Source organism: Lepidochelys kempii, chromosome 8 (assembly GCF_965140265.1).
Source record: "Lepidochelys kempii isolate rLepKem1 chromosome 8, rLepKem1.hap2, whole genome shotgun sequence".
NCBI classification, from domain to species: Eukaryota; Metazoa; Chordata; order Testudines; family Cheloniidae; genus Lepidochelys; species Lepidochelys kempii.
The window spans coordinates 97,908,518-97,933,744 of record NC_133263.1 but is presented as its reverse complement, the minus strand read 5'-3'; the positions used below and the strand labels follow the sequence as shown (position 1 = coordinate 97,933,744).

At 43.1% G+C, this 25,227-nt stretch overlaps 1 protein-coding gene across 9 annotated transcripts in view; it reads left to right on the top strand.

Moving 5' to 3' along the window:
• The window catches only part of OSBPL9 (oxysterol binding protein like 9), a 142,316-nt gene that overhangs the window by 112,213 nt on the left and 4,876 nt on the right, over positions 1–25,227 (top strand). For 8 of the 9 annotated variants that reach the window (XM_073357740.1, XM_073357739.1, XM_073357732.1 and 5 more), the window contains 9 exons: positions 6,134–6,293; positions 7,264–7,376; positions 7,759–7,877; positions 20,462–20,547; positions 20,822–20,996; positions 22,186–22,270; positions 22,554–22,664; positions 23,103–23,166; positions 23,270–23,410. In XM_073357740.1, the coding sequence (XP_073213841.1) occupies positions 6,134–6,293; positions 7,264–7,376; positions 7,759–7,877; positions 20,462–20,547; positions 20,822–20,996; positions 22,186–22,270; positions 22,554–22,664; positions 23,103–23,166; positions 23,270–23,410 (1,054 nt within the window). The remainder of the gene's footprint in view (positions 1–6,133; positions 6,294–7,263; positions 7,377–7,758; positions 7,878–20,461; positions 20,548–20,821; positions 20,997–22,185; positions 22,271–22,553; positions 22,665–23,102; positions 23,167–23,269; positions 23,411–25,227) is intronic. The other variant, XM_073357733.1, reaches the window with a different exon arrangement.

The window sequence follows — 25,227 nt, the reverse complement described above, 5'->3', positions numbered from 1 at the left end:
GCTGTATAAGTAGGGGCATTGCCAGCAGATCAATGATCAGTGAACATTCCCCTCTGTTCGGCATTGGTGAGGCCTCATTTGGAGTACTGTGTCCAGTTTTGGGCCCCACGCTAGAAGAAGGATGTAGAAAAATTGGAAAACGTCCAGCGGAGGGCAACAAAAATGATTAGGGCGCTGGAACGCATGACTTATGAGGAGAGGCTGAGGGAACTGGGATTGTTTAGTTTGCAGAAGAGAAGAATGAGGGAGGATTTGATAGCTGCTTTCAACTACCTGAAAGGGGGTTCCAAAGATTATGTATCTAGATTGTTCCCAGTGTTAGCAGATGACAGAACAAGAAGTAATGGTCTCAAGTTATAGTGGAGGAGGTTTAGGTTGGATATTAGGAAGAACTTTTTCACTAGGAGGGTGGTGAAGCACTGGAATTGGTTACCTAGGGAGGTGGTGGAATCTCCTTCCTAAGAGGTTTTTAAGGTCAGGCTTGAGAAAGCCCTGGCTGGGATGATTTAGTTGGTGTTGGTCCTGCTTTGAGCAGGGGGTTGGACTAGATGACCTCCTGAGGTCCCTTCCAACCCTGATATTCTATGATTCTAGGAACAGAACCTTGAGGCAACTGATTCAACGTTTTGCCATGGTCAAAATTGTCTATTTAATCCTACTTCTTTTTTTTCTATCTTCTAACCGGTTTTTGATCCATGAGAGTATGCTGCCTTTTACCCCATGAATACTTACCTTCCTGTTGTGAGATAAAGGTCAAAGGTTTTTGAGAACTCTAAATAAATTATACGATTTACTTCTCTTTTATGCATTACTTTGCTGAGATGTTCCAGTAAATTAGTGAGACTGTTTTCATGCTGGTTAGACTCTGTTATGATCTTCCAGGTGTACAATTGTTCTATTTTTAATAATCTCTTCAATCAATATGCCAGGTGCAAATGTAAGGCTAGCTGGTCTGTATTTCCCTGGATCTCACCTCAGAGCCTTTTTTAAATATTAGGTACATCTTTTGCTAACCTCCAGTGTTCTGAAACAGTGGCATATATTTGATAGCTCAGCCACTTCATAATTAAGGGAAGGAGATGGAACTGGATCTGACCTCTTAGAGAAGCCAGTACCATCTTGATCAAATGGTCCATATAGAGTCCCTGACATCCAGTTGGAGCACTCTAGAAAGCATTGATAGATCAGGAGGTCATCATGCCCCCTTACAGAATTGAATATTTAGGCCATAGGATATATAAGGGACCTAGGCCAACCATCCCTCATTTCATTACTATTCTGATTGGTAAAAGATGTACTAAGATAGGTGTTAGCACAGTTGCTTTGCTAGATTCTGCAGGAAATGGGTGTGGCAGCAACAACCACACATTTTGATTTTTGAGGGCATATCTACACTACAAACTTTTGCTGACACAAATTACATTGTTCTGTGGCTGCCGCAGTTAGTATATCGCTTGTGAAGGTGCATACTTGGCCCCTTGCATCAGCACTGCACGTGCTTGACAGGAATGCTTGTTTTTATGCACAAGGTGGTGCACCGTAGGTAGGTAGCCCATTGTGCAACTCACCACTATCCAGTGCACTGTCTTTTTGGTAAGTTTTGAGTCACATGAGTGACCTGGACTGCGGGGTTAAGTTCCCATCATGCTATTTTCTCTACCCCATAATATTATGGCTATCCCATAATTTGCACACCTATTTTAAAAATCCCACAAACCCGCATGGGACTTCTCGCGGTCTGCCATCTCTCAAAGAAACATGGAGCCTGTGCAGCTCTACACTATTGTTATGAACATTGCAAGCACAGGATGCATGATCCTCTGGTATTTGCAGAGCTGCAATAATTGTCATGTGGCGCAGGGCAATTTCCTGGAGTTCAGATTGCAGTGGGACTTAGCGAGAACCAATTCAAGATGATGGTGGTGTTCATGGAGCAACTGCAGATGGTGGAGTTCCGCTTCTGGGTCCAAGAAATGAGCATTGACTGGTGGAGTCGCACTGTGATTCACACTTGGGATGACCAGCAGTGGGTGCAGAACTTTCGAATGCACAAGGCCACATTTCTGGATCTGTGTACCAAGCTCACTGCAGCGCAGGGACACCAGAATGAGAGCTACAGTGATAGTGGAGAAGCAAGTAGCAATTGCACTGTGGAAACTTGCAATGCTGGGTTGCTACCAGTCAGTGGGAAACCATTTTGCAGTTGAAAAATCCACTGGGAGGCTATTGTTGTTCAAGTTTGCAGGGCTATTAATAGTCTCCTGCTACACAGGACTGTGACTCTTGGCAACGTGCAGAACATAATGGATGTATTCGTAGCAATGGGTTTCCCGAACTGCAGTGGAGTGATAGATGGCACGCATATCTCTATTTTGGCTCCAGACCACCTTGCCACAGAGAACGTTAACAGAAAAGGCTCTTTTTCTATGGTTATCCAAGTGCTGGTGGATCTCTGGGGACACTTCACTGACGTCAGTGTTGGCTGATCAGGGAAGATACATGATGCTTGCGTCTTTTAGAACACAGGACTGTTCAGAAAACTGCGAGCAGGTGCAGAAAGACAGTTGAATGTGTTTTTGGAAGTTTGAAGGTGCACTGGTGGTGGTTACTCCCAAGATTGGATCTCAGTGAGAAAAATATCACGATGGCTAGAGCTGTCTGCTGTGTCCTGCATAATATCTGGGAAGTAAAGGAGGAAAAGTTGCTGCAGGCGTGGAGGGCAGAGTTGGAGCATCTGTCTGCTGCGTTTGAATGGCCTGACACAAGGGGTATCAGAAGAACTCATTGCAGAGATATTTGGCTCAGGGAGGCTTTGGAAGAGCTGTTTAACAGCGCCCCACAGGAATGTGTTGTGATGTACTGTGCTCTGCCTGGCTCCACAATTTCGGGGCCTGTTAGGAATTTTGTTGTGCTTGGCATAAATATAGGACTATAACACTGTCAGTGTATCAATTAATTTTGTGGTGCTTGTGTATATTTGATTATTACTCTGTGTTTTTCACTGATCCTATGAGTTGTCACAGTGTACAATAACAAGTAAGTGGGTGCTTTCACTTCCGCCAGGCATTTTGCAGCAGTTGTTGGGAACTAATAAAGATATTTTCCAAACAGAATGTTATTGAATAACAAAAACACCTCAAAAAATTCTGTGCAAGTTAAAAGCAAATAAATTAAAAGATTTATGAATTTTTGGAACAGAGCTTAAAGAAGGTTCATGTCCGTTTTAGCTACACATACATTGACCATGGCACTCGCAGATCAGTGCATATGAAGCTGGTTGTCCTTGTCCCCAGTACAGAGTGGTAGGGGTAGGGATGTGGCCCCTGATGCCACATGGAATGTTAAGGAGGGGTGTAGGGAGGTGCTATCCTGGAGTTCTCCATGGATTACAAAGGGAGGTGAGCCCATAATTGTTGAATGAGTTGGTCCACAAGAATCTGCAGCATCTGTGTTTGCTGCTGGAGAAGCCCCATTATGTCCTGGTGCATCTCCCTCTCCTCCTCTGCCTTTCTCCTGTCCGCTCTTTCCTTCTCCATACAGTCTGCACTATTCATCCTCTAGGCCAGGGGTTCTCAAACTGGGGGTCATGACCCCTCAGGGGTTGCAAGCTATCAGCTCTGTGGGGCTGACAGCCCCAAGTCCCCATTAAATTAAATTCCCTTCCCCCCCCCATTTTTAATGTATAAGGGGGTCAGACTCAGAGGCTTGGTATGTGAAAGGGGTCACCAATACAAAAAGTTGGAAAACCATTGCTTTAGGCCCTCTGTTTGCAGTCTTTATGCAGTACTGGCTTGTAGGGTCTCATGGAATGTCATCCCAAATGCTCCTCTTTATCTGACTCAGGCATTCCACAGGTCAGCTGGGGCATACACAAAGCCACAGTGGCAGAAGCGACAGATAAAACACACAGAGGTATCATCAGTATAGTTACAATGGAAAGTGAAAGTTAAGATTCAGAACCCCTTTCCCTTGTTCCCCTAAACTTTGAAGCAAGATATGCTTATTGACACTTCTGCTTCAGAGTGCTTGTGCACGGTGCCATTCATAGTACCAGCCATGATGAGTATGACCCACCAGGGGTGAGATGAGGAGGGAATTGCTCAGTTGCATGAAACTAAGAGTATTGGGCAATAGTACTGAATATTGGCACCATTTTCCACAAGTAGTGGTGATTTTAGCCGATATCTCACGCCAAAGGGTACCAAAGATACAGAGAGCACAGCTGCTGCTGCTGTCCCAGAGCCCGTTTATTGGAATGGTTTCTGCCCAAGTTACTTTACCACATCACTACAGCAGAGGATGAAATAAATCTGCCAACCCTAGAAACCTTCGGGAGAGAGGACTGCAGAGTACCTCTGTGGAAGTTTCATTGAGATCTCTCAGGAGGATTCAGGGACATACCCATGTACATAAACTGCTGCCCCGGCTCTCCTGCCTCACTTGACAAAGGAATGAAAAGCAGATAACTTTACCTCTCTTTGTTGTACCAGTATCTTTTCTAGTATGAGCAAATTAATGAAAAGTCTATTTCTTTGTCCTTCCCTCACTGTAATGCAAAATAAATATACACACTTATCTGCGGTTCCTTCCCCTGCATCAGGCTGGGATTAAGTGGACTGTGGTGGAGACTCAAACAGGTCCCGGCTTGCAGCATATCTGGACCCCTTTATCACATGTCCCCATCCTCTTCCTCCTCCATCACCTCCTCACTGTTCATGGCAAGAGCCTGAGGAGGTGTGTGAGGTGGGAGTGGGATCTCCACCCAGTTTGGCATACACCTCTTGGTAAAAGTGGGAGGTCTGCAGCTCAGCACTGGATGAATTGTTGGCCTCCCTGGTCTTCTGAAATGCCTGTCACAGTTCTTTTACTTTCATGCATTGCTGCTGCTGATCCCCTTCTGCATCCCCTGTGCAATCACCTCATAGATGTCCATGTTTCTACAACTGGTCTGTAGCTGTGCTTGCCCAGTCTCCTCCCCGCAGGCCCATTCTACTCCAAGCCAGAGCATGGCTGGAGCTTGTAGCCAGCATGTTCAGCTGGGTAGTTGCAGGTGACGGTGGAGAGCTGCCTAGGTGGTTTGCCCAGGTGGACAATCAGGAAAAAGCATTTCAAAAATTTGCAAGGTTTTAAAGAGGGGATTGGGGGCTCCTGTTCTCCATGACCTCTGGGGAGTGGAGTTCACAATTGTGACCAGAGCTGTCAGTGTCTGGCATTGTGGGACAGCTTCTCGAGGACTGTTAGGGTTGACACAGGTAATGCTGTGTAAACATTCATGCTCAGGAGGTGGTGTTCCTGTGTTGGTTTAATGGAGAGCTTATATCTGGGGAAACTAATTTAAAAGTGTCAGCACATGCACAACTAGGTCAACACAAGGAGATGTACATTGGCTTAATTTTGTAATGTAGCCTCAAGATTCTAGGATTGTAACAATAGAAGTGACTAGACACTTCCTTTGCGGTTGGTGAAGGTAATTATTTCCATCCTAACTCTATATCTTCAACTACCTATGACAGTGATTTTTTTTTTAATTCCTTTGAATTTTGTAATAAAATTGCAGGTCTGATCATTCTTGGTAACCTAGAAATGTTTTAAGAACAGAAGGCTAGGTAGCCCCTACATATGTGGCTATTTTTACATTGGCTGTTCTTTGTCTCAGCTAGCCCCTCTTTTCATATCTTTTATTAGGAATGTCAGTGCCTAAAGTTGGGCTCCCAGATCCATATTTAGGTTCCTAAATAAATGTGACTTGATTTTTTAAAAGGTGTTGAGCACCTGCAATTCCCAAAAACTTCACTGAGATTTCTTTAGGAGCTGAAGTTGTCACCACCTCTGACAACTAGGCCTCGTTTATTTAGGAGGCTAGCCATAGACTCAGGAGGCTAACTTCAGCCGCACAGTTTTGGGAAATTTTGGCCTTGTACTCTACCTCACTAGTCATTCCTGATAACATATTTTGTATTATCTGTTGTGTGAAATTGTTAGTGTACCTTACTGGTTTTGTTTTTTAATTTTATAGCTTCTCCTAGTTTCTAAACTCTGCTAATGTCTTAGTCAATCCAGTTAATAGATTAGAAATGGCTGGTTTAAAAATCAATAAAGCTTTTTCAAAGCTCAGATTTCTTCAATTTCATAGGAAGTGGGCAGTCGGCACCCAGCAGCAGTTTAACCTCTCCAAGCCACGTCAATCTGTCTCCAAATACAGTTCCAGATTTTTCTTACTCAAGCAGTGAAGATGAGTTCTATGATGCTGATGAATTCTATCAGAGCAGTTCTTCCCCAAAGCGATGCATTGAGTAAGTAGTGAAAGAACACCGTGCCTTATTGAACAGTTTCTAGAAGTGTGAGAAGTTATCTGTGTGGGTGTTCGGGAGTAATCCTGAAAACCTGGATGTGTTTCCTAATAATGGGTTCATGGTGTTGTTGTAGGTTTGGCAAGCTGGCCAATGGACTAGTCATTTGATTGACTGACTATTATTTGATCACTGCCAAATGTTCCAGCAAGAATGCCCTGACGTAGCTAGTGGCTTGCCTTCTTGATTGCATCATGGTGCTATTCTTTCATTTTTTAGAAGTTAATTTGATTGTGTTTTGCATTTTTCTGAGTTAAAAAAACTTAACTGAGTTATTTTAATTAGGTATACAGATTTAAGACTAAGTCTATTGGAGACCATAAGGTCTTACTCTTTTTTGTTCTAATAAATTAAAGCTTTAAAATATTTGACCATTTTTTATATTATTTGACCAATATTTGACTTGTCAGTTGACAAGTTATTTTTGGACTGCTTAAATGCTCAACCTGAGGTGTATTGCAGCAATTGGTAGACAGCCAATGTCCCTCTTTTCCATACACCTCAATATTTTTTAAATTTTTGAATAATTTCTGTTTCAATTTACTCTTGCCATTTGGGGAATTTTGAGAGTAAACTAACTTTTTAAAATTATTGCTATTCACCTTTGAGGAATAATAAATGTATTTGAAACTATCGCTTTTGTGTGTGCATTTAGAGTTTTTGTATGGGTTGCATTCTGAGTCCCACTTTGGAGGTTTTACCCAATCATTAGGCCACATACCACTCGAAGTATTATATTATGTGAAGCTGTATATACCATCTTCGCTTCTGAATATTGCAGTGTCTTGTAATTTCTCCATAAATGCACTTCTCGACTAATCAGCCCCCATGTAAATGTTTAATTTAGTTAAATCCTAATATTTTGCCTTGAAATAAATGTTCTGAATCGTGAGAACTTGATACTTTTCTGTAGCTCCTCAGGATCTGCAGCAGTCCTGACTCGCAGCAGCACAGGAAGTAGTTTGAAACGCCCAGACACCACAGAATCCCTGAATTCTTCCATGTCTAATGGGACAAATGATGCTGGTAAGAGAATTGCATTAGCTCTTTTTCTAGAAAGTTCTTCCGTACGAATCCAGGTATATTTAATGTAGTGCTTAATAAAAAATTTCTAATAGCTTGTTTGTAGAGGGTTCAGTCTCTCTCATAATCTTAAGAGTAGGTGAGTGTTTCAGTACTTGTGAAAGTTTACCTTTTTATTTATATGGTTAAATCCTAAAATATTTTTTGTGATCTCTGTATTTTTCAACAAGGCTTTATTCAATGAAACAATAAAGAAAATTCATCTGTATGTTAAATAAAATATGTGCTCTGTTAGGACTTACTGATGTAAGTTCGATTTTGAATGTTGTATTTGGGGGGGTGGGTGTTTTAAGAAACATAATGACAGAGTGGACTTCTTTTTTAGATCTCTTTGATCCTCATGATGATAGAGATGATGATGGTGAAGGAGAGTCAGTGGAAGAACATAAGAGTGTTATTATGCATCTTTTATCACAGGTTAGACTAGGAATGGATCTAACAAAGGTAAGACTCGAAGGCCGTACTTCTTGAAAAATCTGAATGCTGTGTAAATGAAATATTGCTACAATATTGTATTAGGTGAGGATTTTAATAAATGAGGGTGTTTATTAGGATATTATACTTCTGATACTATTGCAAGTGTATATTTGTTGTTCTGATAAGTTTTAACTGTTTCAGCCTCCCTATAGATTACTCTTCGTGCTATTCCTTTTCTGGATCTCTCTCAATGTAGAGGTGGGAAAGTGGATAAGTTTAATGCTGACAACACTGATTGAATTGCTAAATCCCATGAGCTGGGGAAGCAATTTACCAGCAAAAGTGATAATTTGCTCATTTCAATCCCCTAGGTCATTTGTGATCCCCTAGACTACCCATGGAGTTGGGATAAGAGAAGGAAGATCTGTAGAGGCAGTACTTTTCTTCCTGCCTCCTCTTGTCTTCATAGAAAGAAGAGGAGGCAGGAAGAAGAGTACTGCCTCTAGCGATCTTACTTCTCTTATCCCAACTCCATGGGTAGTCTAGGGGATCACAAATGACCTAGGGGATTGAAATGAGCAAATTGCATTGTACAAGATCATGGTGTCCTTGTCAAATTAACAAATGTTTGATCAGTTTCACCATTGCTGTTCAGTTTTGGGCAACTGTGAAACTAACAAGAATTATGTCCATGTCAGTCTGCTGCTGCCAGAACTTTTGCAGTCTGTGGCATCATGACAGCCTGCCAGGGGGACTACTGAGGACCTGGGTAGCTCTGAGTTCTCAGTAGCTCATAAGCCCTGGGAGAGCTGCCTTCCAGGGTCCCTGGCAATGTGCCAGGAAGCCAAGATCCTCAGCAGCTTGCTTTCCTGGCTGAAGGGGAGTCTGGGAAAACTGGCTGCAAAGTTGTGAGGCTCCTATCTTAGTTAGCAGCTGAGGAGCCAGTGGACAAGCTGACAGGAATCCAATTTCTGATAGAAACCTGCCTTAGGTCTGTTGGAAATGCCTTAGAATCTGTTTCTGTGAAAGGATTTGATTTCAGTAAATCAGCAAATTCTGACAAGTGTTTCAATTGAATTTTTCCAACCAGCTCTACGTAACACCAAATGTTGACTAGATGCTTAAGTAATCCATGATTTCCTGTCTCTCAAATCACAGCATGGGAGTGGAGTAGAGAAGCAGTTTATCCTCAGATGCTTTTGTTAATATAGCCATAGTTTTATGGCACAGATTTGAGCTTCAAGTGTGTGTTTGGATCATATATTTAAACTTTTATAGATGACGTATGATAAATTTATGCAGTTACCCTTTAAATGTGAACTGTCTACATGTATGTAAGTTAGTGTTTGTTAAACAACAATCTCCATTTACTAGTGATATATAGAAGTCTGTTTTGCTTTTATTTCTTTCTGTACATCACTTTAGTTACCTTTATTGCTCAGTAAGTCATTAATGTTGGTTCATCTTTAATTCTCTTCTCTAGTTCCCTGAACCTGATGGGTTTTTAGCAATATGTCAATACATGGCGATATTTGAAATCCTTTCTCAGATAGAAAAGAAGGAAAGAGGGTGCTATCGGTCACTAGGTGGATTGCAGTGCTTTGCCTTGTCAGCAGAAGCTTTACACTGAACTGCTGTCAGAGATTACAGCTCTGGAAACTGTGCTGAGCTGCTACTCTTGTTAGCAAAGAATATTGGTTTCCTCTGAGTTTGTCTGTTATGAGTCACTAGGCCGGCTACTTGTGGAATTCTTTCTTTTTTTTTTCCAAAGACTTGTTGCTACTTCTAAATTCTCTTGTTGGAAGAAAAACCTCGTTATGGCTACAGGTCTAGCTGCACCACTGTCCCCCTTTCTAGTCTGTGAGCTAGTCTACACTACAACCCACTGTGCCGCTGTAGTGTGTTTGATGAAGATGAGTTATGCCAATGGGAGAGTGCTCTCCCATCAACAAGAGGCGGAAGCTATGTCAGTGGGAGCGTCTCCCGATGACGTAGCACAATGTGAACACTGCTTTAAGTCGATGTAACTTGCATCGCTGTAAGGGAGTGGGGAGGAGGGCTTTTTCACATGCCTGAGCAACTTAAATTACATCAACTTAAGCAGTAGTGTAGACAAGCCCTGTGAGTGCACCCTCATGTCAGGCCACATACCCTTACCGCTCCTGGAAGGGAATTTCACAGTTCTGCAGTCCAGCATCTCCCACTATACTGATGTGTGGGCTAGTCCCCTCTTGTCTGCAGCATCCAGAGGCAGTTCAAAGCTACAGCACAACCTGTGCTAGCCATGTCCCCTTCTCCTGCTTGCTACCAGCCTCTGTGGCAGCAGTCAAATGCTGGTTCACTTTACTCCCATGCTTTTCTTCTAGATTGGTTATTTTTAGCTGTTTTTTTGGGCAGCTAATGTGTTTTTATTTGTTTTCAAGCCCTCTCGCTGCCTCCTGGTCTGGGGTCTGAGCAACATGGTGGTCACAGCTGCCTGGAGCCTCCACTGAAGTGTCTTTGTGCTGAGTTCCTCTACCCCCTTTCAGACATGGCAGAGCAGACGCACAAGTACCAGGCAAAACCCCAGAAGTGCTCTGTATATGAGGAAGCTTTCTTAGGCTCAGCAGAAGGTAAAAGGTGCCTACCCTGCACCCTGCCAACCCTATCTCTGCTAGGGCAAGGGGCTCTAAATTTGTACAGGCATGTTGGGTTCCCTGTCCACCCAAGGAGCCTCAACTTCACCATGGAAAAAACCAACCAGGAGGTACAGAGCAGAACAGGGAGAGGTTCCGAAGATGAGGACCTCATCCAGGTGACCCGGGGGTAAGTCCTGGGGCAACAAAGGACAGTAAAGATAAGACAACATCTATTGGGGTTTTCCCATATGCCTTCCAGACCTTCAGGTTCTCACAAAAGACCCTAGACTGGAGAGATGGGGTGCACTTCTGTGACCCAGAATGACATACAGTATTTGGAGCAACAGGGAAAAGAACTGCAGCATCAAGCTCTTGGATCTTGCAGCTGCTAGGCTAGCTCTACTAAGATTCCAGAGCTTCCTAAAGGGTGACCACATCTTGGTCCAGCCAGCCAACACGACCAGGTTGCATATATAAACAACCAAGGGGGAAGAAAAAGCATAGCTCTACATCAGAAATGATGAAGAAAATGGAATGGGCAAACAAGACTCTCCCTTCCCTAAAGTCAGTACCCACAAACGACTGGCTCAGCAGGTGTAATGAGTAATGCCGAACCAGAAAGTCTTCACTCTGATCTTGCAGATGTTCGGTCCCCACCCAGTTGACCTCTTTGCCCATTGCAAGAATGCAGAATGGCAAAAATTCTTCACCCAGGAAGTGGACCCCAAGTCCATGTGGACAAACACTATGTTGCATAGCTGGCTGTAAAACCTGCTATATGCATCTCTTCCCTTCCCTCTCCTAGGGAAGGTGAGCCAAACGATAAGATGAGAAGAAGCAAGGGTGACCATGCTAACTCTGTACTGCCCAAGAAGGCCCTGGTTCTGTCATACGATAGAATTGAAGCTGGAACCTTTGTTGTAGCTTCCAATGAGACAAGACATCTTTTTTCCAAGGCCCATTCCTCCATCAATACTCAGATAATTTTCAACTGACAGTGTTGCTCTTGAAAAGCAATCATTAGGCTTTTCAACTATCTTCCAAAATGAGCAGAATTCTGCTCTCATCCAGGAGAGTTTTCACACTAAAAATCTGCTCCTCTGTGGAGACCAAATTCAGTTTGTGGTGCCAAGAATGCAGTGCAGATCCAAGGATACTGGTATTCAGGCCGCTCTGAACTTCCTTCAGGAAGGTGCTGATAAGGGCCTTCAGCCCATTATCATAGCTCCAGGTATCAGCTCTAAGTAGTGTCCTATTCACAGGATCCTCTGGCTCCTTGGAAGAACCATCAGGTATCCAGATCTTTCAGAGCAATCACTGGCCAGATCTTTCCTAAATGGGACCTGTTGCTGATGTTGAAAGCCCTAACCACCTGAGCCTCTGAGTTCCTTTGTTCTGCCCATGACCATAGCACTCAACTGAGAAACAGTGGTACACCCTAGATGTAAGAAGAGCATTGAAGACTTCCCTCAAGCATGCAGAATCCACAAGGAGATTGGGCTCCCTGTTCTTTCTTTCATCCCAAGGTGCTTATAGTATACAGCCTATCCCTTACCAGATGGATCAGACTACGCATCTTGGAGGCATACAAGCCATTCAACGCACTGTTCCAGAAGGAATTGAGGTGCATTCTTCAACTTACATGGCCACCTCCTGGGCCAAAAGAGCACACACTTCCACTGCAGAAATCTGTGAGAAGTCACATGGTCACCAGCTACCACCTCTATTAGAGGCTGGAAAGTGAATTTTGAGTGCATAGACAGGAATGGGCTGCAGGTTGTGGTCCAGACATAACTTTGACATTTGAACAATTCAAAAAGGGGAGGAGGTGTCTTCCTATTTCTTGTGTTCACTTTTACATCCCTCGCTGCTACTCTGCTCACTGTTTGATACTTCCCATACATATCAGACTTGTGGGAGATGCTGGCCTGCAGAACTGAAAATTATATACCCAATAATTTCCTTTCTACTTGCAGCGTCTTCTACAGTTCTGCCAACCCTGGTTGCCTTCAAAGCCATAAGTCAGAGTTTTATTTGGATAGTTGCCACATAGGCAGTGGCCTATGGTACCTAATTACTTGGCACGGAAGTTATTGTTACTAATCATTTTGTAAGAGTTTTTTCACTGCTTTGAAATTAATCATCTGGCAGCAAGACAGCATGCCTAGTACAGTCTGTGCTGTAGCTTTGAACTGTCTCTGGAAAATGCAGACAGAAGGGAAATGGCTCATACGTATCAGAATTATGGGAGGCGCTGCTAGTAGAAAGGAAATTATTGGGTTGGAAATTTTCCATTCTCCTACTGCTAGACTAAGATCTGAGCTACTCCACCTTGTGTCTCAACCATGCTTACCTAGCAGGTCTGACTTAGTTCTGGCACCTCTAGTTCTTCTTTGAGTGTTGGTCCTTATGGGTATTCACTGTGAGTGCACATGCATACCATGTGCCCAGGGTCAGAAATTCTTCAGTAGCAGTGTTCGTTGGTCCGTGCCTGCGCCTCCTCATCCTGCAAACAGAGTGCATAAGGGGTGATGCCAACTGAGAGCTTCCTCTACTCCTTTTCTACTATTTTGTTTTGGGATGGAACCCTCCTCCATAACTTCTAGCTTTGTAAATCCATTTTTCATAGATAATGTTAATAGTTGTAGTTTAATTAGTGAGTATTGGGTTTCCTGCTCTTCTGCCCGCCCTCCCTCCCCCCATGTTATTTCCCCAACATTCAGAGCACTTTGTAACTATTTACAGTTGAACTCTGGAGTAGGCTTCCAAAGGAGGTTCTAGAATTCTCATCACTGGAGGTTTTTAAGAATAGGTTCAAAACCTGTCAGGAATGGTCTAGATTTACTTGAGCTTGCTTCAGTACAGGGGTCTGATCTTGATGATTTCTCGAGGTCCCTTCCAGCCCTATATTTCTCTGATTCTATAACTATCATGTAGCTGGTTGAGAGGATATCCAAGACGAATTTGTCCAAAGTTAGATGTTGAGACGTTGGAAGGAAATGGGTCAGGCAGCCACCAAACGGGATGAGGGAAGCTGGCTGTACTGCGACTGCTTGACAGCTCTCAAGTGTCCTGTCAAAATCCTACCTTTGGTAGATGGCTGGGTCTGAAGAAGGGGTGGGGTAGTGTATCTGCTGTTCTATACCCTCTGGTGCTTTCTCGGTGTTTCACAGCTGCAGGGCTGGCCAATATCTATATTGCAGTGCCTTCGAGTACTTTCTGCAACGCGCTGGGGAGTAGATTCCTATGGAACAGAGAGTGACATGGGAGTCTGAGTGACTAAAGTGACTCATTGGTCTTTTCAATGAAAAGGTTGTTACCCTCAGAGAGGTTTCAGAGGAACAGCCGTGTTAGTCTGTATTCGCAAAAAGAAAAGGAGTACTTGTGGCACCTTAGAGACTAACCAATTTATTTGAGCATGAGCTTTCGTGAGCTACAGCTCACTTCATCAGATGTTTACCGTGGAAACTGCAGCAGACTTTATATACACACAGAAATCATGAAACAATAAAGATGATGTCTGTCTGTATCTGTACAAGTTTCTTCATGCAGTTGATAGATTTCCACTCCATACGGCTAAATGCAGTGCCTTGCATAATGACAGGTTTCAGAGGAACAGCCGTGTTAGTCTGTATTCGCAAAAAGAAAAGGAGTACTTGTGGCACCTTAGAGACTAACCAATTTATTTGAGCATGAGCTTTCGTGAGCTACAGCTCACTTCATCAGATGTTTACCGTGGAAACTGCAGCAGACTTTATATACACACAGAAATCATGAAACAATAAAGATGATGTCTGTCTGTATCTGTACAAGTTTCTTCATGCAGTTGATAGATTTCCACTCCATACGGCTAAATGCAGTGCCTTGCATAATGACAGGTTTCAGAGGAACAGCCGTGTTAGTCTGTATTCGCAAAAAGAAAAGGAGTACTTGTGGCACCTTAGAGACTAACCAATTTATTTGAGCATGAGCTTTTGTGAGCTACAGCTCACTTCATCAGATGTTTACCGTGGAAACTGCAGCAGACTTTATATACACACAGAAATCATGAAACAATAAAGATGATGTCTGTCTGTATCTGTACAAGTTTCTTCATGCAGTTGATAGATTTCCACTCCATACGGCTAAATGCAGTGCCTTGCATAATGACAGGTTTCAGAGGAACAGCCGTGTTAGTCTGTATTCGCAAAAAGAAAAGGAGTACTTGTGGCACCTTAGAGACTAACCAATTTATTTGAGCATGAGCTTTCGTGAGCTACAGCTCACTTCATCAGATGTTTACCGTGGAAACTGCAGCAGACTTTATATACACACAGAAATCATGAAACAATAAAGATGATGTCTGTCTGTATCTGTACAAGTTTCTTCATGCAGTTGATAGATTTCCACTCCATACGGCTAAATGCAGTGCCTTGCATAATGACAGGTTTCAGAGGAACAGCCGTGTTAGTCTGTATTCGCAAAAAGAAAAGGAGTACTTGTGGCACCTTAGAGACTAACCAATTTATTTGAGCATGAGCTTTCGTGAGCTACAGCTCACTTCATCAGATGTTTACCGTGGAAACTGCAGCAGACTTTATATACACACAGAAATCATGAAACAATAAAGATGATGTCTGTCTGTATCTGTACAAGTTTCTTCATGCAGTTGATAGATTTCCACTCCATACGGCTAAATGCAGTGCCTTGCATAATGACAGGTTTCAGAGGAACAGCCGTGTTAGTCTGTATTCGCAAAAAGAAAAGGAGTACTTGTGGCACCTTAGAGACTAACCAATTTATTTGAGCATGAGCTTTCGTGAGCTACAGCTCACTTCATCAGATGTTTACCGTGGAAACTGCAGCAGACTTTATATACACACAGAAATCATGAAACAATAAAGAGATTCTCTAACATTACCTGAATTTCTTCGGTAAACCCTGCTGACTGCAGCCTTGAAGCCTGTCTCATGACCACCAAGGTCACCATGGAACGAGATGCTGTGTTAACTGCATCAAGTAATGCCTGAAGGGATGATCTGGCTACTAACTTCCCATCATCAAGGATAGCCTGGAAGTGGGGGTCTTCAATCCTATGGTAATTTATTTATGAACTCCGGTAACTTACTGTAGTTCATAAAGTCATACTTAACATATGTTCCTGGTAGTACGCAATATGGAATAGTAGGCCGGCTGAGGAAAAGATCTTTCTGCCAAAGAGATCTGACTTCTTGGAATCCTTGTCCAAAGTAGATCTAGGTTGGTGTAACCTGTTCCACTCCGTGAGTACTTGCCCCACCATCTCACAAGAGGATTCTCAAACAGGAGGTAGACTCCCCGGTCTGACTAGGGGTGATAGCGCTGCTACCTCCTCCACACAGGGGAAAGGGCTTTTACTCCAAATATATCCTCATCCCCAAAACGACAGGTTTTCTTGATTTTGGGCTGTTGAATGTCTTCATTCGCCACTCAGGATGATTACCTTAACTGCTATAATCCTGTCTCTGAACATCAATGGCTGGTTTATGGCTCTTGATTTAAAGGATGCTTATTTTCATATAGATATCCACCCCACACACAGTAAATGTCCTGTGTTTTATGGTGCATTTGGAGCACTTCCAATACAAGGTGCTCGCTTTAGCCTTTCAGTTGGTCCAAGGGTATTTACAAAGGGCATGGCCATAGTAGCAGCACATCAGCATCATTACAGTTACCATCTGTTGCCCCACTTGGATGACTGGCTCCTCAAGGGTCGATCAAATGGAGAAGTGCAGGTAATGCTCACTGTCCTGCTCAACCTTTTTCTACTCCTTGGGTCTTCAGGTAAACCCAGGAGAGTCCATGTTAACACTTATAACAATTATAGAATTTATAGGAGCAGTCCTGGACTCAATTGTGCCCACGACTTACTTAACACAAGACACAGTCCTCATGATGGAAGACCTCAGTGTGGCAGATATGGCAATTTTTGCAATATCCTGGAGAAACCGTAATGAATTAAGTTTAAGTATCTTGGGAGTTCATTGGATTAAAATGGAAATGTTTTTGTATTATTGTGGAACTGTATGTAATGTCTCTAAGGAGAAAACCTGACTAAATGTAAACACTGGGAAATGTTATGAGCTTCAAAGAACTATTTGAAACAATGTAAAACTTCAGAATCAAGTGGGTTTCCCAGGACATCTCTAGGAGGAGAGGTATGCAAATTTGACTGTTCTGGTTATGCAAGAACTCCGCCATCTGAAGCTTTGCCCTGGGGAGGGGACCTTATATCTGGCTGATTGAAGTGACCACAAATAGGCAAAGACCTAGCTTGCATGAAGGAGTGACTCTTAGAGCCATGGGTAGGTTATTCTGAGCGAACAAGTGTTCTGAACTTGTGACCACAGGAAAACCTTTGGATGGGGTTTGACGGACTGTTCGCTGGCCAGAGCCCTTGTTGGAGTTGGGGAGACCTCTAGTAAGCTTATTAGCATATGTGTGAGTTTTATTTTTTCTCTGCAGTGCTCTTACCTGAAAAATAAATGTGCTTGTTTAGATAGAGCTGTGCGGTAGCTTAACTTTGGCAGTTGCATTATTTATCATGTCTGAGGAGAAAAGTAAAGCAGGCCTGCTTAGGCAGCCTGACTTTGTGGGGAATTCGCAGTGTAGTCAGGGGACTGCGAAGTCTGGAAATAATGCAGTCAGGGAAGAAAGAGACGTGTGCCTGCCTAATTGAAATTCTGGGAGGTGGGCGGGCGGGCAGATGCCTGTTGACATCTAAAGGCTCCTCCTCCAGCTTTCTAGGAGCAGCCACTGGACCTGGGATCCAGCTGAATGTGTGGGACAACTAAGGAATAACAAGGTCAGGAGTGGGGGTGTCATAGGTTCAAAACTAGGGATCTGGCACCCAAGAGAGATGGTGGCTGGGGAGCCGGAAGCCTGAGAGTGGGTGCCCATCCTTGATCACGATGAAGAAATACAGGTGCAGTTGCCCTGAACTATGACACTCAGTTTCCAACTTCAACTCAGCTGTCAAATGACAGTCAGGGCCTGCTTGGTGGTCCTACGCTAAACGGTATTTTGCACATATGTGACTCCCCCTTCGCCAGGTTTCACCTGTGCAGCCTCCAAACCTGCCTGAGGAAGGTCTGCATTGCAGCCAGGGATTTCTTGGACAAGAGACTCTCACTTACTCCAAGCATCGAGGCACCTCTCACTTGGTGGAAGAAGAGAAACAATGTAGGAGTTCCCTTTATTCCCAGCCCACCCACAAGAACACTCGGCAAAGGTGCATCTCTTCTGGACTGAGGAATGCACCTGAACAATGATATTGCTCAGGGTTCCTGGACTCCACAAGAATACATGCTACATGTCAACCTCCTCAAGCTTCAAGCAGTATAAAGAACATGCAAGCAATTGCTGCTTTTCATTCAATCCACTCAAGTCCAGATCCACTCAGACAGTATGACCACTGTTTATTATATAAACAAACTGGGCAGAGCAAGACCCACACTACTCTGCAGGAAGGTTGTACAGCTCTGGAATTGGTGCAGCCAACATCAGATCACCCTTTCTGCACTGCATTGAGGGGCATTGAGGCTCTATGAATGGTATTCCATCTGTGTATTCTCCTATGGATGTTTCTGAACCTACTGTCACAGAACGGGGTCAGGACCAGCCCTCCTAACATGGCATCCTTCCCTCTGACAACCTAACTTTTGGATGGGCAACTGACTTAAAGAAATCCTGCTTGAAAAAAAGTCCAGGCCATCCTTCTCAATAGCAGGAAGCTGTCTACAAGGTAGCATTATGCTGCCAAATGGAAGCGCTTTTCCCTGTGATGCCACAAGCATCAATTGCTTCCAGAGGGGGCCGGAATTGCCTCTATCCTACACTGTATCCTCTCACTGAAATCTTCAGACCTTTTACTCAATTCACTGAGAGTACATTTAGCAGCCATTAATGCTTTCCATTCCCTGGTGGAAAACTGATCAATTTTTACTCACCCCACAAAATAAAGTATCATGAGAAGATTCCCACAACACTGGCTTGGGATCTGAACCTGGTACTCTCTGCTTCAGTGAACCCACTATTTGAACCTCCTGCTCCCTGTTACGTATATCAGTGAAGGTGGCCTTCCTCACAGCTGTCACCTAGGCCGGAAGGGTAGGGCAACTTGATGTTCTTATGGTGGATCTGCTGTATGCCATCCCGGAGACTGCATCTCAAGTTCAGTTCCAAGCTTCCTTCTGATTTTCACTTAACCCAGACAGTCCAATTACCTGTATTTTACCTGAAGCTTCAGAAGAATGAGCACATGAAACTCTACTCCCTAGATGTGCAAAGAGCGCTGGCTTTCTGTCTTAATAGGATGGAGGCTTTTAGAAGATTGCCATCTCTTTGTTTCCATAGTAGAGAGGATGAAAGGAGAGGCAGTTTCCTCCCAGAGACTTACAACATGGATTTTCAGTTACATCCTTCTCTGTTACAAAAAGGTAGGATCTCCTCCTCAATCTCTTAGGGCTCATTCAGCCAGAGCACAGGCAGCCTTAGTGGCATCCATGCAAAGGATCCCACTTACAGAGATGTGGAGAGCTGCAATCTGGATCTCCATCCACATGTTTACCAGGAACTATCCCTGATTCAAGCCTATGTAGAGGGATGCTTCCTTCAGTTCAGTGATCCTCCAACTGTGATTCAAAGCTCGTCCTCCCACCCCCTTCCTTATTAGTCTCTGCTTGGGAGTCACCCACAGTGAGTACCAATAGGGATCAGCACTTGAAGTGAGCTGTAGCTCACGAAAGCTTATGCTCTAATAAATTGGTTAGTCTCTAAGGTGCCACAAGTCCTCCTTTTCTTTTTGCGAATACAGACTAACACGGCTGTTACTCTGATACTTCCTTTATAGTAATTGGAGTTCTTTCAGATGTGTGTTCGCTATGGATAGTCATGATCCATCTTCCTTTCCTTCTGCGTCAAATCCTCATGTGATTCAGGGTAGAGTAGGAAATGAAGAAGAGGTGGTTGATCCACACCGCCCCTTACGCCCTCTGTTTGCAGCACAAGGAGGTGCAGGCACAGACCAATAGGCACTATCGAAGAATTTCTGGTGCCAGGCACGCACTGCACATGAGCACCCACAGTGAATACCCATAGAGACCGCACATCTCAAACTCCATTTACTGTAAGGTAAATGATCTGTCTGTCTTTTTCTTTCTGTCTTTCTTTCTCTCAGGGGCCTGTGACCAATGGTATCTGGTGACTAAACAGCATTCTTAAAACAAAATACTTTTGTTTTAACTGTAGGAACAAAACGTTTAGAGAAGGAATGTTTTAAAACATTCTACATGTCTGCTTTTTCTGTAGGCTTTCCATCCCCTTAGCTGTGATCTATACAGGCCTAATTTCCTCTATGGCTGGTCAGTGTGTCAGTGTGTTTCCCCCCAAATAACCCATCCCTCTCTTGAGAGAGTGATAGTTTTTAAAAGTGCTGTAGTCCTTTTTGTTCTCTGGTTTTGGTACTTCTCAATAAAACCAGTTTTGTTAATTGTCTGGAGCGCTGCCTGGGAAGGTAGAATCTTCCAAAGCTAATAACTTGGGCATTGTCTTTTAACAACCCTTAAGCCAACCCTCAGTAAACACTTATTTTGAGCATTTATTTCCCTTTCTCCTTGTTTTTCCTTACAGCCCCTCATTAAATTAAACCAGCATTCATACAGTAAACATCCCAATAATCTGGTCAGCATACAATGTCCATAAGTAGTTACAGAGCAACTGCAATTCCATTAGACATCACAAACTTTAAGGTTTTTTATTTAGTAACTGTCTGATAATAGGGCTTTTCTTGTAGTTATATTCATTCAATAATAATAGTATTCACCCCTTGTGTTGTGCTTTATATCTTCAAAGTGTTTTTTGAATGCTAATTGAAGTCTTGACAGTTCAGAAAGCCAAGTATGCTGTGGAGTTGGAGTTCTCTAGATACTAACATACTATCGTTCTAAGAGTTTTGAGGTATTGTTCTTTCTTCAGGTGGTTCTTCCAACTTTTATTCTGGAAAGAAGATCACTTTTGGAGATGTATGCTGACTTTTTTGCACATCCGGACTTATTTGTGAGGTATTTGATTTAAGTACAGTATTAATCAGTTCTGATATTGCCTTGTGCAGTTTCAAGAGTATATGCTTACTGTTTTGAGGAATGTTTGATCTTTATCCAAACTATGCAAAGTGCATCTATATACCATCTAGTCTGTCTTTCATTTTTCAAAAAGCTCTTCTCAATCTGAGTTTAAAGAAAAAAACACTGGAGTAGTAATTTTGTGTCTTACGCCTGTTTCAAACAGCAGTGACTTATTTCAGTGTTTAGTAACTATACTTTCCCCCTCCTCTAGTATTAATGACCAAAAGGATCCAAAAGACCGAATGGTTCAAGTGGTGAGATGGTACCTCTCAGCTTTTCATGCGGGAAGGAAAGGATCTGTCGCTAAAAAGCCTTACAATCCGATTTTGGGCGAGATCTTCCGGTGTCATTGGATATTACCAAATGCTGAAAATGAAGATAATACGGTTAGTTTTGTGGTGGTGTCTTTTACTGCTTAAAATGTGTGCTAATAATTTCCCTAATCTCTGACTAGAATGGCATGGGGTTTGTACCAGAAGCAAACCGTGTAAAATACTGTGATTCTTTTCCTAATGGAAGTTTTCCCATCCTCTTTTTTAGGGCAGACTTCTCAAATGTGTGTTATTTTACAAACAATGTGTAATTTCAATAGTTAATTTCTTAAGAATCCTTTGACATGCAGAAAGTAATCTGTTAATTCTGTCCAGTCCCAAGGGGATACATTTCTTGGTCTTAATTACTGCAGATATAGTCCTTTTTCTAGTTCCTTGAAGTCTAGATCAGCAGCTTTAACAGGGTTTCCTCTTTGCTACTAACCTTTGACCCTAAACTGGATTCATTTTCCTCTTAGAAATCTTACCCATGATTTTGAAGGACAGAGCATTTCATATTTTAAAATCTTTCCAAAGATCTAGGTCCTGAGATTAAATGACAGGGAGAGAGAGAGTCAGAAATCCAGTTCTGCGGCACTCTCTCTTCCTCCTGCACTCTGCTCAGACATGGCTGTCAGATAAAGGTCATGAACTGCAGCACTCCTCTGGTCACAAACAGAAAGACGAGCCCTCTGTTCTCCGGTCAAAGCCTGGGCAAGCTGGAGAAGCGCAGCTTGAAGCATTCGGATGTGTCAGCTGTGTGGATGGACCAGAGGCAGCAGGACTCCCTTCTGCTGCTAGAGGAAAGGCTGCAGCAGTTTAAAATGCAGCATATCTGGTTCCACGAGTGCCAGCTTCTCAGACCCTCCTAGCTCACTCAGAATTCCCCAGCCTGGGAAGATATAAAATGTATCATAGGGGTTTTAGGTAGCAAGGTGTGAACTCAGAAGTCATCTATCCTAGATATTTATGCACGATCACGGTAATCCCTGAGCACCTTCCAAACACTATATATGTATCTGTAATCAAATTGATTCCAGAAACTGGGATGTTCTCTAAAAGGCCCGGTATCAGTGGGTACATACCTTTCCTCTTCAAACCAGCAAACCGACAACTATGTGGAAGCTGCACCATGTTAGGATTCTAAAATTGTGTTAAGAGATGGATAGTTTTCATAGAAGCTACTTCAATGGACCATGTCCTAGATATTTTTGAAAACTGTATGTACCATGTCAAACGAAGGCAACTCTTAACTTGTTTGCAGGAGCCTGTTTCAGAGGGACCAATACCTTGGGTTACCAAAAACAGTGTAACATTTGTAGCAGAGCAGGTCTCTCACCACCCTCCAAGTAAGTTGCTATGCTACTGGAGTCTTATACTATTGGACAGGAACTGAGTAACAGTGAAGTCAGTTTTTAAGTTTTGACCTTGAATCAATATTTTCTGTTTAACAATGAATTTTCAGTCTGACATTTCTCTCTCCTTAGATCATTTTTCTGGAAAGTAAATTGCAAAGTCTCGCTCTTTCTCTCCATCCCTTTCACCTCCCCTGCAATATCTTGTAATTTATCTGGATGTAAAAATTGTTTCTAATTATTATAAATGTCTTGTTGTATTACATTTTTTCTTAAGTTTCAGCATTTTATGCCGAGTGTTTTAGCAAGAGAATACAATTCAATGCTCACATCTGGACCAAGTCAAAATTCTTGGGGATGTCCATTGGTGTTCATAATATAGGGCAAGGTAAGTGTGTGTATGTAGTTTAAAAGGTAAACTCTTGAGCATTAAGAAACTAATGTTAACTCAATTTTAATTGTGTAGAAAAAGCAATTTCTACAAACTTCCTGCAATGTATTACTCATGCTCAATAAAATTTCTGATGACTTGACCAAGTAGCTGCTGTAGCAGTCTTGTCAGTGGCTAGAGACCCAGGATCCATTTCCAGTGCATCACGGACACCGCTTGTCCTTGAGTGAGCTACTTTTCAGAGGTGGTGAATGTCCACACCTCCTATTGAAAGCTATAGGAATGATGGGTGCTCAGCCCCTCCAAAAATCAGGCCTTTAACCTCTTTATTTTTGTAATGCTTACGTTTGTCAAGTGTTTTGAGATTTCTATGTGAAATGTCCTCTAAAAGTGCTGTTGATTATTAGTACAGTAGTAATTTTTTCTTTCTGACAGGTTGTGTGACATGCCTAGATTATGATGAGCACTATATTTTGACTTTCCCCAATGGTTATGGAAGGCAAGTAAATGCTATACCTCTTAGTCTTTAAAATTTTTTGAGATGGCAGTGAGCACCTGTTTCTTTTTAAGTTTTTGAAAAGTGCAATTGTTTATCATTGCAGATCTATTCTCACAGTGCCATGGATAGAACTGGGTGGAGAATGCAGTATTAGTTGCTCAAAAACAGGCTACAATGCTAGCATCATCTTCCACACAAAACCTTTTTATGGAGGAAAGAAGCATAGAGTTACAGCTGAAATTTTGTAAGCTTTTTTTCTCTTTCAGTCTTGCTCCATTTGTGTAAATGCTCACAATTGTTTTTTCAGAAGAGTAATTTAGATGGCTGTACTCAATATCTCCAACTATAGCGAAAGATAGGTTTCAGAGTAGCAGCCGTGTTAGTCTGTCTTCGCAAAAAGAAAAGGAGTACGTGTGGCACCTTAAGAGACTAAATTTGCTAGTCTCTAAGGTGCCACAAGTCCTCCTTTTCTTATAGCAAAAGATTACATCCATGTCATTGCTCCCAGTTGTGGGCCACCAGATTAGTCTGGGCATATCAAGTCAGAAGATGTGCATTAAGATGGAAGGAAAGCTGCTTGAAGCAGGATCTATCATGCCCTACTGCAAAAATATTCCTCTCTCCTTTTGCAGGAATAGATGGATCCTGCCCATATGCCAGAATAGTTAATTATATTTTACGTACCTAGCAGCAAAAGCTTTATTATAGAAATGATTATGCTTTAGTTCCACTCCTAAAAGATCTTTTCTGTAATGTTGCTGACATAGAATAGCATCTCCATTTCAGCCTGGGCCTCTGTACGGGGAGTCTAATAAAATTTAGATTTGTAGTTGAATTCACGCTTATTGTGGTTAGAGACTGTCTGTGCACATGATCCCGTCACTGATACTTTCGTTTTTCCTTCCCCTATTGGTTATAATAATTTGTTGCATCACCTTAAATTAGATTGTAAACTCTTCAATACAGGCATTGTCTTTTACTTAGTGTTAAATCAGCACCTAGCACGGGGTGGGCAAACTTTTTGGCCCTCAGGCCACATCTGAGTATGGAAATTGTATGGCGGGCCATGAATGCTCACAAAATTGAGGTGCAGGAGCGGGTGAGGGCTCTCGGGTGGGGTCAGAAATGAGGAGTTCAGGGTTTGGGAGAGGGCTTTGGACTGGGGAAAGGGGTTGGGGTGTGTGTATGGGGGTGAGGGCTCCAGCTGGGGGTGCTGGCTCTGGGGTGGGGCTGAGGGGGATCAGGGCTAGGACAGGGGCTCGGGGAGCAGAAGGGGGTCAGGGGTGCAGGCTCCAGGCAGCACTTACCTCAAGCAGCTCCCGGAAGCAACGGCATGTCCCCTCTCTGCCTCCTATGAGGAGGCACAGCCAGGCGGCTCTGCCCTGTCTGCAGGCGCCACCCCTGAAGCTCCCACTGGCTCTCGTTCCTGGCCAACAGGAGCTGTGGGGGTTGCGGTGGCATGTGGAGCCTCCTGGCTGCCTCTACGTGTAGGAGCTGGAGTGGGGACATCCTGCTGCTGCTTCCGGGAGCGGGGCAAGTCCCAGACCCCACTCCCCAGCGGGAGCTCGAGGGCCAGATTAAAACATCTGAAGGGCCAGATGTGGCCCCCGGGCAATAGTTTGCCCACCCCTGACCTTGGGGGCCCCAATCCTGACTGGGGACTTTACTGTAATACAAATAATTAAGGGGAGGGAAGGAGGCTGACAAAGGGCTGTACATTATATTGCTAGTGTAAGACTGTTTACAGCAACATCTATATTAATGCGCCTCATTCTCTTAGCTGTACTTTAAGGCTGTCTGGGATTTTCATATGGTAGGCCTACAAGCATTAGACAGCCAAATCTCATTGCATTTCAGTGGGATTTGGACACATTCACTCAATCTTCACCTCTGAAAATCCTGCCCTGTGTTAGTAGTTCTCCACAAATTTTTTGTTTGTATGTTTGTGAATTGAATTTAGTAACGTATGGCTTGTCTGGATTAGGGTAATGTGCACTGGGGTAGACACTCTGCTCCGGATCAAACCTTGTTTTACACTGGCTCAGCCAATCTAAGAGTTTG